The 16,254-nt window shown below is 38.1% G+C and overlaps 1 protein-coding gene across 1 annotated transcript in view; it reads right to left on the bottom strand.

Annotated features, from left to right (window-relative positions):
- Positions 1 to 394: 394 nt before the first annotated feature.
- Positions 395 to 16,254, bottom strand: part of TBCK (TBC1 domain containing kinase) — an 86,992-nt gene continuing 71,132 nt past the window's right edge. The window contains 3 exon segments of the mRNA XM_054514716.1: positions 395 to 1,048; positions 11,902 to 12,061; positions 14,985 to 15,160. Of these exon segments, the coding sequence (XP_054370691.1) occupies positions 938 to 1,048; positions 11,902 to 12,061; positions 14,985 to 15,160 (447 nt within the window). The 3' untranslated portion in view covers positions 395 to 937.

The following is a 16,254-nucleotide window of genomic DNA, read 5'->3' as shown; positions in this document are numbered from 1 at the left end:
GAAGGACTCCAAAAATCCCCAAGAAAATTGACACCACTAGCTGAAGGAGTAGAGGGCCAAAGAAAACTCTCAACTTCCAATTCATACAAGAGTGATAATTCTAGAATGTTTTCACATGAAAATTAAAATTGCAATGTTTCCTTCCAAGGCATGAGATTCTAAAATGGAAGCACACTATTATTTTAAGAATAAATTATTTATACTCCCAAAACACAGTATTGTTGAAAGCCCACCTTTCTGGTAACTGTAATTGTTCTAGAAGTTGTTAGATTTGATATGATTATAGAAATAGATTGTTAAAGTCACCACAGGTAGAAGAAATTTTCCACTTTGGAAATCACTTATCCACTTGTGATAGACTTTGGATTGAATCAGCAGCTGCTCTTACAGTGACTTTCAATTTGGGACACATCTTTATTTCCAAACCAGATGAAAAAAATCACTTTCTCCAGAAATAAAGCAAGTCAGAAGATACAGCAATTACTTTTCAAATATTAGGGAACACACTTTTTCACACAATATACAAGGTACAGTTTCATTTTGCTACTTTCATTATTCACAGTAAAATACTTTTCCAAATAATCTAAGTGCACCTTAGAGCCATCAAGTGCCAGTTAACTTTGTTCCACAGAAATGTAAGACACCAAAAGCCAGGTTAAGTTCCTCTCTCTGTGTTCAGACTTGCCCAAGCACTTCTGCACTGCATCAGTGCTGAAAGAGGTTTCTTGGAAAGCTTAAAGCTTCACTTTTGATCAGTTCCAACTAAGCTCTATATTAAAGAACAAACATGAAACTCCTGGGCTCTACAGCTGCAGGAAAAGACACTGATCACCAGGACAGCTTGTGAAGATGCCATAATGCCCTTTAGGCTCAGGATATCTGTGCTGTAGGTAGGACTTTCCTCTTGAGACAGATTGTCCTGAATGTTCACAGTCACTTAGATTTGTGGAGAAGGAACAGTGAGGAGACCAGTTGGCTTGATCTTGTTGATTCCTCCATCAAGGATGCAGACCCTTGGGTACTTGTTTTTCACTAGATGAGCTGCAAACTGAAACAGATATATCATTAGCCCACTGCATATCATAGTCCTTAAGTGACAATAACTTTCTGTTATGTAAGGCAAATTAAACAAAAAATATCAGACCCTAGGAAGTTCTTTTTTTGCACCACAAGTCCAACACAGGAGCCCAGGCCAGTGTGTTAAAACAGCTGGAAGTTAAAACCTAAAAGTGTCACACTAATAACAATGAACTTTATTTATCTCTGCTTAGGCAGGTTTTTACCTCATTCTAAAAGGACTGTTTAATGTCAGGGCAATCACTGGAGGCTCTCTCAAAGCATGAACTAACAAATATTTTTCTGTGCATTAATCTAACTCCCAGCTCTTTTCTGCAGCTTCCCAAGTGTACAAGCATCACTGTTTGAGGGGAAAGTCATTTGCTTCCTCTCAAACTTGTCTGATGTGACTTGATCTCACAGATGTCAGATATGAATTTGGGGTTTACCATCTCTAATTCTCCCTGCTCCCACCAGTGTGCCCATAGGCAGGCTAAACAGTATAAACAGGTATCCCCCCACCATGGAAAGCCTCTCTCCTCAAGCAGTTCATGCCATAAACCAAACACAGCAATTGCCACTTCCCACATAGGAACACTGTGAAACATTGCACTGACAAAGATACTTTGTATATCAAAATAATTATGAGTAAAAAATCAAAATTTTGTTTCAGAATACCAAAATCCAAACAATTCTTTCTGCATTACATGTCAAATTTGCCTTCTATACACTGACTCCAATGCATTAAAAGCAAGCATCAAAATGGACTAATCAGTGAGAAATTAACAGATTTACTTAATTTCCAATAGCTGTGAGAGATTGCTCTGCTATCTGAGTCTTTGAGACTGTTCTTTAAAACTGGTTGTCAAATCAGTACCATTTGTAAAACCATTGAGTGCTTCCAATGGGCTATGTAAAACATTCACAATTCCCTTTTTGACTCTTTAAAATAGTTAGTGATGCTATTTGAGAACATGTCCAGGTGTGATGTCCAGGTTGCTGACTTTGCACAAACAACTAAATTACTGACTCAAGAACAGCTCTGGGCACCTCAATCAAACTCAATACATGGGATTTCTTTTTTCATTTCTTTTCCTCCTAATTACCTATTACAGCATAACAGTACTAAGGCAGAACTCGATACACAAGTGATTACCTGTCAGCATTTTGGCTGTTATATTTGTTTCAGGTGGTTCAGGAAAGACTCAAAGTTCAATCATCTCTTTCCCCATCAGTTTGGATTATTCAGTACAGGAGTCAAAGAATCAAATAAAAAAATCCTGCAATCAAGCAATCAAAGCAGCCGACAGTAAACATTCACCATATGGGGATGTCAGCTTTCTTGAGCAAAGTAAATGCCATGCTTTTGGAAAGGTTTTGGGCTGCACAGGTGGTGTAATATGCACAGAGACATCACTAGGAGAGCCCAAATACCTCTTGCTATAATCACAGTTCATAAAGATGTGGTGTGCAGTAATGCACAAACAAAGATAGCACTCAGCTGTGCACACCATCAACTACAAAAATAGTTTATATTCCCAGTGAAATACTCCTACCAAATATCTCTACTTCACATGGACATATCTGTCACCTCACAGTGCTCTCCACCTGTGACTAATGTTCAGTGCTGTGTCTTAGACACCAACACTGCTCAGAGCCAGCAGAAATGAAAAATGGCAACGAGCCTTCAGGCTGGCAGGAAGCAGCAGGTTATTTCCTGAGTACAGTGTCCCATGTGTCAACAGAGATGTTCCACTCTCTGACTACTGATAATTTTAAAATGCTGATAATAAACTGTAAACCCTGCTCCAAGTGTTTTGAATGCCCTAAACCTAATATACCTACCATTCAATGTAACCTTAAAATAAAATACACAAACAAATGCCTTGTACCTGGGGTTTGAGCATTAAGGCCTGTGTCCCACTGTATTTTACAACTGCTTTAGTAACCAAGGTATGTCTAAAAATACATTTTCTTTACTGCATATGACAAGGTGACTTTAAAACCTTACAGTGAGGAATTTGTTGCTTCTTGCAGGGCCTCTGGGAAGCAAGCACTGCAAAATCTGGGCAATTGTGGCACAAAGCACAACATGATATACCATATCATGAGCTTTTTTTTTTAAGTTGTCACAGAACTGTTTGCTGTTGTCTGCCTAGTTTCAGTGAGAAATGCTGCAAATACAATTCAAAATATTGCAGCTCAATGTCCAGCCAGGGAAAAACCACTGAGCAGGAAATGTGCTGCTACCAGTACCTCACTACTGTGGGAATTAGCTGTGAATCAGGGGCCTGGAGGCACATTGACATAAGCTGAGAGTTGCCATCCAGTCCCCAGTATCAGCCTCCAAGAACTTTGCTCTTACATCTGCCCAGGCACTGCACAAAAGTCTCCAGGTTTAAGTCACATGGCAATAGGACTTGAGCTGATCAAAGACATTCCTGTTTTACCTTCTGCCTTACCCCCATTTTTCCACTGGAAGAGAAATAGTAACTTTTGGTAAAGCAAAAGGTACTACTATTTCTTACTAAACTAAGAAATATTCTCTTAGTGGCACAGCAGTCTTCCTTATTAAAGGTTTGACTTTTTATAGTTCTGTTCCTCTGCACATGTCTGTGCCACCCTCTCCCAGACAGAGGAGCCTGTCTGTGGCAGACAAGAACAGGAACTTGTTCACCATGTGTCTGAAATGTTCCAACACCACCTGCTACCTTGCCTTGCCAAAACACACTCCATGAAGCCACTATTTTCAAAATACAGGGGAGTGTTATTTCTGGTGTATGCACTAATGGAGGGGCACGAGAGGAAGGACTGTTTGAAACAGCTACATAGATTTTCTCCCCAGTTTGACCCTCAGTTATGCCAAATATCAGTAGCCTGAATCAAAGAAATAAAGATAAAAAAAAATAATGCTTCCTAAGAAGCTGGAAAAAATAAAAATCATTGATCCAAAAAGAGCAAAATCTCATGCATCAAAAAAATCCCAAGGTGCTCTTCTGAATGAATGCCCCAGACTTTCTACAGCAGAAACTGCCATCTTGGAATGCATACAGGGGCTCTGTTTCCTTTATAAATGCAACCAGAAAATGTCAACTAGGAGTTTACTAACAGGAACCTGAATATGTAATTTGTAGTTCACTAAATAATCCAACTTACAAAGGTGCTGTTAAGACTGAAAATAACATGGTGAAGAGGTAAGCCCATGGGCTACATCATCCTTAGCAACCTGTAAAGCACCTACATTTTAAAGAGAGATGTATTGGAACACATAAAGGTAGTGTACAATTAAATTCCATTTTACAGAAATATATTTCTGTAAATAGAAATATACTGTACTTTATTATATGATTAAACTTTCTCAAATTTATCAAATGTTTGTGTTGACGTAACTTCTGAAATGTATCTTTCCCCACACCACCAATGGATCACACTCTGTAATGCTTCTGCTTTCATTTAGACAAGACGACTAGTTGGGGGAAATGGGAGTTGTGCCTATCTGAGAAAGGCTTCAAGGGATACTACAGGACTTTAGGCTTTTTACTTTCTGCTTCAGGGGGCCTTTCCTCAAAATGAGATTCCCAAGCCCAGTTACTGTGTTTTCCCTTGTTGCATCTAATGCTTAAACTGAACTTCCAAATTGAAATTCTTCTTGCTGCTTTCAGAGCAATTACATATGAAAGGATGATTAAGTGAGAAACTTGTTTAATGACTACTATATGATGATTTGCTGAAGTCTTTGGAAACATAGCTCCTCTATTAACGAATGCATCCATCAATTCCACACAAAACAGCCTTCTTGATGAACATAACTGAGCCAGAAAGTTGCAATTTGCATTTGAAAGTAGTCAGTTAAGACTCTTCATGCAGATACAAAAAGTCAGGCTTTCAGAGAAAGACAAGATCACAGCAAATTCATACTAAAAATCTGGGCAAATATTAAAGATTTTACCCTGCCTTGGTGATGCTCTCAATATAAATAGCAGAACAGGACTGCTCCTTTAAGCACCATCAAGAACCTTAATGATATGCACATTGGAGAATTTATCAAAATGTTTCTACTAGCCTGTTCCAAGCAGCAAAAGAACAGCTTTCAAGTGCTGCATGTCTGATGCCAGGCACGTCACGTTTTCAGGCTGTCTGCAGCAGAGTGTGAGAGCACAAGAGTGTGAGTGTGAGCAGCCCCACTCCCAGCACCCTCTGGGCCAGCCACGAGGGCTGCTGTGCACACATTATTCACTCTGCCAGACATTCCTGTGACAGGCTGTAATTAAAGGGCACGCTGGGAGGGAAGGAGGAGCAACATCCTGCACCAGAATACCAAAAATGATCACAGTGACAAGTGTATATATAAATATTAACAGCTTGCTCCAAAAGAGTCAGAAGGAAAAGAGAAGTTGGAGGAGAAATATCAACCAAATTTTATAGTATTCATTCATTTCCACAAGATTATTTCTAGATTTCACTAGCAAACTCATGCTACACAAACCTCTCAGGAATTGCAGTCTATTTTGCTGTGTGATTTCAGTCCAAGAGCTCACCCACACCCCTCTGAAAGCTCAACAGTCAAAGTGATCAGTTTGCAACTTTTTAAACCACACTCTCCATACGCCACAACAGAGATCCAGTACACAAGATTATTTTTAGTCAGCTACTTCTTATATTAAAATGTTCCAGAAAAGTAACACTTTTACACCATGGAGAAGACAGGAACCTAAAACCTCCCATATCAACACAGCAGTGCCTAGTTGTTGGTTGTAGTATTACCATAAAGTGAATGAAAGTCAAAAAACAAACACAGAAAAGACAACTTGGTGCAAACACATACTAGGGGATAGGAGGGGTGGAACATAGAACCAACTGCTCTAACAGGATCAAAGGAAAATTCTCTATATGTAGACCTGGCCAAAAGGGAACACTTTCCATTCCATCAGTACAAAAACACAGCAGTAACTTAAAGGACTTACATGCTAAGATTTGAAAATAAGCCTAAATAAACAGGTATTTAATAGCTGGTTTCAGAATAAGTTTTACAGAGAATGAAAGTAAGAGTAAACACTCAAACTTCTTCAAGTGATAAATTTTAAACACCTGCATTTTAAAATTTCCACCTAGAAATCATCTGCATTAAAAAAAACCCAGCTGAAAGTGAGAACTTGAAAATTAGTCAGTTGCAGATATTTAGCTGTTGCAACACAGCTAATTCATACAGAGCAAAATAAATGCAGTGCACACATTATAGATGAACGGAATGTAAAATGAAAATACAGAAAGAAAACAACTCTATTTTTCACTCAACAGAAAATGAAAAAAGCTGTTAGGGAACATCAATATATAATTTTGAACAGAGACATAACAGCTGGCTTGGATATAAAATGTAAGTATGAGTCCTTGTGAAAGACTCTAACATCTCCCCCCAGGTCTATGGGTTGCCTTAGATCTTGAAAAATGGTCAAAGAAGTACTTGATAATGAAAAACATTTCTTTGTGATTTGTAGTACTTTCTCCTAACACTACCCAAACTGCAAGTTTTGTCCAGTTTCTACTCAAACCCTCCTGCAGCAGTCAGTCAGTCCATCCTATTCAAAGGCTGGTTCAGATACAGTTTAGAGAAATGCAAAACAACATTACTCCAGACAAGCAGCATGGATATTGTATTTTCCAGATTCACCAGCACCATTCTGGCTGCTATATCTTTACACAAGGTCCTGAACCTATAACAAATATTTATATTTCATTACCATCTCTATTTCAGTTATCGCCATTCCAGATTCTCTGAACTGGAATACCAGGAAACACAAAACTCTGTCTCAGAGCTGAGAAACAGCCCCAGAAAGTGAAAATTCTATGTTATAATCCAGCAGCCCCAAGCAACATGGACACAACCTCATCCATGCAAGCTCCATCAAGGACAAGAGTACTCTTTCAGAGCTGCAGTCCACAAAGACTGTAACCACAGCCTGACTGCAAGATTCAGGTTCACCATTCTCCCACCTTCCCTGTCCTCAGATGAGTGAAAGGAGCTGACATCCTGCTTGCCAGCATCTCTCAGACATATTTTCATAGGGAAAGCCAAGGACTCCCTGATTCCTCATTCCAGAAGCATCCAAACCTCTGCATAGTAAGGCACACAGGCCAAACAAGTCCTACATCAAATAACAACTAAAATTTCCAATGGCTGCTACCATTGGTCTCAGTAAAAAATTTAAAAAGAACCTATTTTGGAGTTCTAGGCTCAGCCTGTTTTCCTTGGCACTTACTTCAGAGGAAAAGGAACACCCAAATTCTGCTCCTAAGATCTTGTATTTTCTCCCTTCCTCTTTCACACCTGGCTGTGGCAGTGAGAGATTTAGGTCCTCACTGCTGTACCTGAGTCATTCAGTGCTCCCTGGCCAAAGCCAGGGGCAGAGTGACAACAGCACACCCCAGCTCCTGGCTGGCAGCCCAAGGGTCTCTCTCAGGCTGTGTGAACATGAACTGGCAACAGCAGCAGGGCTGCTCTCTCTCCATGAAGGAAAGCATGCATACATTACACTTGGTACAACAATAATAAGGGCTAAATTTACAGAATGAAATAATGAAGACTTAACCATGTACTGGGGAGAGTTACAACCAAAAGGATTGTTGCTGATTAACTAAAATGTTCCAAAGTTTTCAAAAGACAAGCTTAATCTCTTCCTCTTTAAAGCCACCAAGGAGGCTCTGATAATTCCAGTAGGCTCTGAGTCTGAATGCAGATGGGAGAATGAGGCCTTAACAAAACAAACATGAAAGAGCCATTCTGAGATTCATAAGGGGCCCCTCCATCCCTGCAAAGAGAAAAGCTTTCATTCCAATTTTTCCTTTTTCTGAAGAAACTATTTACAGGGAAACAGAGTCTAAAAGATGTATAGTGGAAACATCTCCAGAAGTTTATTGCCTAATTTCTGTTTACTTGCACTCCAGAGATTTCATTAGGCCCTTCCAAATAAATATATTTGTCTTTAGAAGCACCTGTCCTTTAGTATCCTACGCAATTCCTAATCTTCAGATCACCCTGTGAAGCTTCATAGGTATCCATATGTGGTTTTAAGACAAGTTTATAACTGAAGAAATCATGCAAGGACTTGTTTCTCTGGCAAGGGCTTTTAAAAAGGCCTGGGGAAGATGACAATAAAATCACACAAATTCAGTAGTAATCAGACACTTTAACCTATGTGCTCAGTCTTCATATAAGCATAAATGAATTTTTTACAGTGTATACTAGGAGAGAGAAAATGCTATATGCTATTTTCATATAGAAAAAAAAATCTTTTTTTTCCAAGCCAAGAATATGTTATACAAAAGGAATTTTGAATTTGACCCTCTCCCTCTTGCCTTGAAAAGGATTAGAAAGATCTCATGGAAAATCAGAACTTCTTGTCTTTGTTTTGGAGATCATTAATGTATTTTATCTATTAGCTATTGCTATGCAGCAAGAATGACTACTTTGCTTCAGTAACTTACAGAAGTTGTCTAGACAATATATTTATAGCAGCATAACTCATCTAGACAAAAAGTAATCAATGTAACAATTAGAATTTACAATTTAGAATTTATTTCTCAGCTATAGAAACAGATTTTGTAAAGCTTTGACTTACAGCTTATCTGTCTTCTTCCAAGCAGAACATAATAAGTTGCTAATTATTAGACAGATTAAAGCATCCTGTATATTTTATTCTGTTATAGCCTTTAGCTGACAATAAAGCACATATATTAAACCACTGGGGGAAACACATTTATTAAACAACCTTGTGACAGAAGTAGAAGTATGCCACTGTCAAAATTAAATTACTAGAGAATGATTTAGTGTCAGGTAAGGTATTTCTCCTGTTCTAAATTCAGTCAACATTGCAGTAATATAGACAAAAGTTTGAAATGGAAACAGATAATGGCTTAGCACCTCAAAGCTCACCTCCTTAGCTGAAGGAGGGAAGATGAAGTAATGTCACCCTCCCATAAAAAGACCCAAAATAATCCCTGTTCTACATATGCATAACTGTAATCCACCTTTTTACTCTCTGTATCTCTGACTTCCAAAGTGACAAAAAATCAGAAGACATGTTATTTGTTCTAGACCAAAGAAGAAGATAGAACTGAACATTTATTGCCCATTTAACTGTTATATTCCCAACTGTGATGATCCCTTGTCCATCAAGGTGCTTACCTGTCTATGGAGGTGGGAAAGGGGCATTCAACTCACTTAGGAGATGCTGCCATTTAACATATGCACAAGTCAAAGATGAAAATAGAATCTGATTGATGAACTCCAAAATAATGCCCTTTATGTGGAGGTTCCCTGCTGTTTTCAGAGAAAAACAAATATCTGCTCTGTTAACAAGTGCCCAGAAAAACCTGGAAGAAAGGCTGGCACCAAGTGAGAAGCAGCTGAAAGGAAGGAATATTCTCCAGAGAAGTGTGAGCCAAACATCACCACACAATACCTCTTTTTCAATATATTTGTGCTTTTAATGGTGCATTCTGTAAGGCTCTTGTACATCAGTCAATATATTAATTTAATTTTTAGGGTTAGTAGCATCAATGGCTTACCCTGCAGGATTACCCTGTTTGAATTCTGTACTAAGGAAGTGTTCAGCTAGAGCCAGAGCTGTCAGATCCAGAGGCACTATGAGACTCTGCTGCCTTCCTTATCCTCTTGCTGGAACAGTGGTGTGGTAAAGCTTTCAGTTTTCCCTCTCACATCTCATATTCTATTCAGAATATAATAATTCTAGACAGCATTTTCTTTCCAATTTAAATGTTTTATCATCTGGCACCAACTCAAATGCAAAAAATAGAAACAGAAACAAAGTGCAAAAAGACTTTTTCGACAGGTCTGTTCAGTATACTTGACTTTGCTTTTTAAGTTATTTTTAAGTTATGCCAAGTAGGCTGTTCATATGAAGCACAATTGGAAGATTCAACCTTCTAATTACCAGCAGCCCTATAAACATTAGTGTTTTTCCACACTCACCCCTGCCTCTCAGTCCTATATAAATTTAAACAAAACATATAGTAATCTCCAAATTTTTAGTGAACTAAATATCACTTCTGAAAAATTCTCCTTTATGGCAGAAGTTACAATTTTTGGCTCATCTCATTCCATCTGGAAATACATACCTCTGTTGAGACATGGACAAAAATTTGTTTTGTTTCCATGCATTCACTTTTAAATTTTTTTCCTCTGATTGGATTACCTAGTAAAATTTAGAAGGTAAAAACTATTGCTCTTGTCAAGCCTTGAGCTACATAGCTTGAGTGTGACAGACAGTTCTATCCAGCTGTGCAGAGTAAAACTGAAAGTGGCCTTAAAAATTATCCACAAAAGAAAAGGTGTTATCTACAGTCAAATTGAGGCTGGTGTTACATGTACTTTAAGAGTGTGGTAGAGCTGGTGAGTTCCAAGCAGTACTTAGTATTGAATTAATTTGTGGTCAAACTGGTCAATCTAGTATTTTGTTACTATTTAAAGCTCAAAACTATTTTGCTAGGAATTCAAGAACCCTAAAAGCAAATCAAGAGTCAAAGCAGCATTTCTTCTTTATGGAAAGCTACAATATTGACAATTCTGGGTCAACATTGTCTTGGTTGCTGAAAATCTGGGTTTAGAGGATAAGACAGCACCTCCCACATGACTGAAGTACTTGCACTAAGCACACTGCAAGATTTCTTTAGCTGCACAGCAAAGGAAATATTTCATGTTCATTTCAAACATTTTGAAACATTAAAAAAGATGAAATTACCTGGATTCACACACAAAGCCACATACTCATTACTGAAACTATGTGAGAGATGCTTTACAGCCTCTTTCATGCCATCTCTGTTACTATTTAAGAAACCTGATACATATCACAAGTTAATTTTCTAGATGATGAAATGCAGGTTATAAAGGGGATTTCTCCATCTACTCACAACTCCCTACAAGTATTAAATGAACACCACGTGTTGGGCTGATGCTTCTGCTGTTCCTGACATGAAGACCTTTTAATGATTCACAGCATTCCTTGTCATATCAGGGTTACAGTTCATGTCCTTTGAGTAAACAGGCTTAAGAAAGAGTGAACTAAAGTTAAACCATAATTAAGAGTGTGTCTGAAAAAAAAAAGGAAAACTTTCCTTCATCTGAGAGAAGTATAGTGAAAGAAATACTTAGGTACTTTCACTTGTTCCTCTGGCAGTTCTCAACACCATCAAACTTACCTGTTCTGTTCTATAACAAATATTTTGTTATAGAAAGGAACAGGCAAGTTTGAATATTCTTCCTGTCTAGCTAAAGGCACTGACAATAAATATATCATACAAAAGTTACCAGTAAGGACCATTTTCATCTTCACTAAGCACAGCTGCAGGAACAAGTGATTCCAAAAAACTGGCCAATACATGGTTTCTTACTAGTGGGAATATGAATTATATCTTATTTCCTTTGCACTTCATAACGTATCTGTCCCTATCCAACTTACCTTATGTGCCCTTCCTAACTCCACAAAAAGTAAATGCAAGCCAATTTTGAAAGCTCTGACTGATGCACATTAGAAATGCTGATGGCACTTCTCCAGCACGACAACAATAAAGATTTTAAAGCTGAAGAAGATAATGTTCAACAATTTCATTTCAAAACATCAGCCTTCTCAGATGTGGACCACTTGAAGGGAAATGTCTTTGTCTAGAAGCAGAAATGAGCAACAACAAAAACACCACCCCAAATCCTGTCATCATGCACAAAATCCTAATCTAAATTTTCCAGACTCTGGCATTTATTTTACTACTGCCATATGCTTGCTATTGATGTATCTCTAAGGATAAAAACATACATTACAGCAATATACTTACAGCAGCTGTGTTCTTCACTGCGTTTCCTACAATCACCACAACTCTTCCTTTGAAGCTCTGCAGCGTGGCAGTCGCTGGGCACTGGATGAGATCCCCTTCTGCAGTAAATGCTGATGCAAAAGGGACATTGATGCTGCCAGAGATGTGGCCACGGCTAAAGCTTAGGAGGATCAGTTAAGGAGGTGTGAAAGGCAGAGGAACCTGTGGAGCATGAATAGCTGCAGGATGAACCTGCTCTTCACCCTGGCTGCCATGATACAGCACCATCGGTTTTTTGTGATATCGTATTTTGACAAACCTCATTTACTGTTTATTCATATGGAGAAAAACCTTCCAACACAACATATGAAAGCAAGCACAGAATGAAAAGCTGGTTCAAAAAAGGACACAGCACAGCACTACAGAAAATGATCTGCTAAATTAAATACTTAGTACTAAAGAGCCAATATCTCCAGTACACCTAATTTTGTGGATTTCACTTCAACTCTAGTCTGCTAAGAGGAGCCAAATACCAATAAGCAGCTGGAGCACCTCTTCCAGAGGCATTTTATGCAAAAAGAATGAAGTACTTAAAATGAGAACCAAAACTAAACACGGATTATCAGGAATATCCTCAAACTTCCTGTCAACCCTCACAAGTCCTCGACTATTTTGATCCAAATTGAAATTCTAATGTATATGACCTCAGATTCCCAGACAATGAGCACCATGTATATTATCTGCAGTCCCACTAAAAGCAAGTGTGTAATGGGTATTGAAAAGCAAAAAGCAAAAAACTCTGAGATATCAGTTAGCTGTCCTTCAGTTTCAGAGGATGATCATTCAACGAGCTTTTATAAATAAATATTGAATGTGAAGGTCTCTTAAATAAAAATTGAGTTGGACTACTACTACCTAGCTTTTTATGAATATGGATATGAAAATGCACTATGGCCTTGACAAAACCCTGAATTACTTTCGTAGACTGTACACACATGCCTGGAACATTCCCTTTCCCCAGCTATAAGCAAAAACAGCTTCGAAGAGGTGGGAAACAGCAAAGTTCTGCAAAAATATACACAATGTCAAATACTGAGATTAGTCACTCTATTACTGTACTTGCAGAAAGCTAGTTAAATTTATAATTAAATCCCAGAATTCTATTAAATAAAGGAGCTGCCTTAAATAGGGGTAAGATTTAACTGACTTAGAGTAATAGTAGCATTCGTTTCTCATTATTTATGTAGCAGTTTCAGTTTTATGATCATCATTGTTATAGTGTAGGAAAAGCATGGCTATATAAAAACATCTGAAAGAAAAAAATATGATCATGCACCATTCATTAATGTTGTCAGTTTGTTTCTATTTTGAATGGGAAAATTATATCCCTCCTTTACTCCTCTGTGCCAATCCCATCTCCCCAACCCCATTTATAATCACATAACTCCCACTGCTATTGATTAGGTTCTGAAATTATCATCATTTAGACAGAAAATAACTTTGGACAAATTTAGTTACTTAAGCCGCTGAGCCCTAGAGAAACATGACCTAGTCTGTAAAAAAGCTCTAATTGGTAAGACAATAAACAAAAAGGCCAGGATTTTGTGGTAGAGCCTGAGAGACCATAAATATGCAGCTATAACTTTCAAAACATGATTGGAAGGCTGCCAATATATCTGCTGACATGCTTAATGAAATAAGCCTTAGAAGAATTGCTGGCCAGCTGAAATAGTGCTGATAAGTCTTGGCCTTGCAAGATGAGCTTCGTTACAAAACAATCTCTCAGCTTTTATGTGGGTCATATTATGAAATATGAAGCATGTTTGATACTTGTTGGAAGTCCTCTCATGCTTTTCTCAAAACACTAAAACAAAGCGAAAGCAAAGTTTAGCATGACAGGCATGCATGAGGAAAAAGACTAAAACCAAAATATACAAAATGATAATATTTTCTAATCACCTCACAGTGGTCTATCATATCTAAAACACACACCACAGAAACGTACAGTCCGATCCTATCTTAGCTTGTTGAAATTTTGTGACAAACACAAAGCCTGTTTCCTTACTGCAAGAATGAACAGGACACTGAATGCAGTATTCTTATGGTTTCTCATTTAGTATTCTTAGGTTTCTCATTTATAACTGCTGACAATTTGATATTCTACATACCAGATATTTTCCTCTGCAAATGATATACTAACCAGTTCACTCAAGGGCAATTTTACTACCTACCAGGCTGCCTTTTTAGTGGCACTTCCTACCTGTTAATACCAGATGGGTATTAGGATATCAGTCCACCTATTATATAAAAGGCAGCACATTTCAGTCTACTATAAACTTCAAACATACCAAAACATCTTTAAGAAGGACTACCCCTTCCAAATTGCAAACCATCCCAGTCCTGCAACTACACTATTTAAGGAAGAAAACCAAACCCAACGAATTAAAAAAGTACTCCTTATGCAAAGAACGATACTTGAAAAGGAACACATGAAAGTGTAGACAGGGTAGTGACCCTGGTAAAAACATAGCTCCAAAACACCTTCAACTCTTTTCTGATTATCCCTACTAGAGGACTTAAGTTAGGATGGCTACTACATGGTTGCATTACCTGACACAGCTAGAAGGCACTCAAAAGGAATCCATTTTCCACTGAGGGACTGGCAAAGCACATCAGCTATCAACTCTTCTCTATCTCTCTTCCATTTAATTGGAAAGCCTCACAGCTTTACAAAATATTGGCCATATTAAATGGGGAAGGTCTGCTGATAAAACTTGTTCTAAAGAAAAATGTAGCATTAAAGCACTTGTGCTACTGGTACAAAGTGATTTCTCTTAGCCCACAATTTACAATGGGAAGGGAAAACCTGATTTGTCCTCTGCTCTGCAAACCAGGCCTCTCCATGCTGAAAACCCCTGGAATTCAGCACTTCCACTCCAACTCTACCAGACCCCTCTCTCCCATCATGTACCACTCTAACACACCAGCCTGCAGACAGAGAGGAAGCAATAGGCACAGGCAGGATTCAGCAACTGGCACAGGCAGGATTCAGCAATTGGCATAGGCAGAATTCAGCAAGGCTGGCACTCAGATCTGAAGGATACTCCTCACTGTTACGGATGTCCACCACCAGCAGCTTTGGCTTGCTGGGCTTTGTTTTCTTAACAGGTGTTTTGGAATGGCTGGGTCCTGTCAGCTCACACAAGTCTATCAGATCTTCTGCTGAAATCCGTGGGGACACTTCTGCCTTCAGGTCATCCAACTTGATGGAGTCCCTAGACTTTAAAACAAAAAAAATCATATTAGAGGTGAAAGAATTAGAGATACAGGGTTGTTTTTACCTTATACTTATTTGACAAACTCCAAGCGTAACAACCTCATTAAATGGAAACACATACTTTTCTTTTAACTCTGAACTAGAGTTTAACTATCCATACAGAAAAGCTCCAGAGCAGTGCCAAATGCCTATCTGACAACTATAGCTCTATCTTCTGTTAGAAGTTGTTAAAATAGAAAAATTTTTGACAATCTGTGGAAAAGATCTCAGTTTGTGATTTGCTAATGAATGATTCACTGTGGCTGAAGGGCTCACAACATCCACAGATATTTCTTAACATCAGAAATTAAGTAAACTGGCTAGAAAACACTCCCTGAAAAGGGAAACTGAAAGGTCCCATGACTGGAGCAGAAAAGATGGCAGCTTGCCAGAGAAACTGCAGGGATGTCTCTGGGAGATACAGAGCTAGCTAAACACCAGTTATTACCCCAGCCCAAAGACCAAGCACAAACCAAGACATCAGAAATATAAGATTTACCTTATACCTAGAAATATGGTATTTTTTAAAATAATCCAAAATATTTGTCCTTAGTTTTGTGGGACAGGAGAATTATATATTAAATTAAAAAAATTATTTTGAGGAATGTGACAGATTATGACACAGCACACAGCACACTCCTGGTAGTTCTCAAGAAACTGCATGATAATACCTGAAATTATTTTTCATAAGAGAACATTCATTGTGAATTATCCTAGAAATGTTCACAAGTACTAGAATTTCTACAGTCCACATTCTTAAAGAATATCACAGTAACAATTTTTCTGCTTCCAAAAAAAATTCCACTTCTGTTATCTTGTTTTAAATTGCAGTAATGACACCAATACATTATTTGCTTATAGCCCATCATTCAAGAGAACACTCTGAAGAAAATTGAGGCATTAATAATTGTTATTAGTCCAACTGACTGCTAACCCAAATTTTTTTTTGTTTTTAAACATACTAGTTCCTCATCTAATCTGGGGACTATTCCAAATTTAGGGAATATGCTAGACAAAACAGAGAGACATAGATTTTTTTTTGGAGTTATATCCCAGAA

The sequence above is a fragment of the Molothrus ater genome, chromosome 4 (assembly GCF_012460135.2).
Source record: "Molothrus ater isolate BHLD 08-10-18 breed brown headed cowbird chromosome 4, BPBGC_Mater_1.1, whole genome shotgun sequence".
NCBI classification, from domain to species: domain Eukaryota; kingdom Metazoa; phylum Chordata; class Aves; order Passeriformes; family Icteridae; genus Molothrus; species Molothrus ater.
This window is presented reverse-complemented; position numbering and strand designations above follow the sequence as displayed.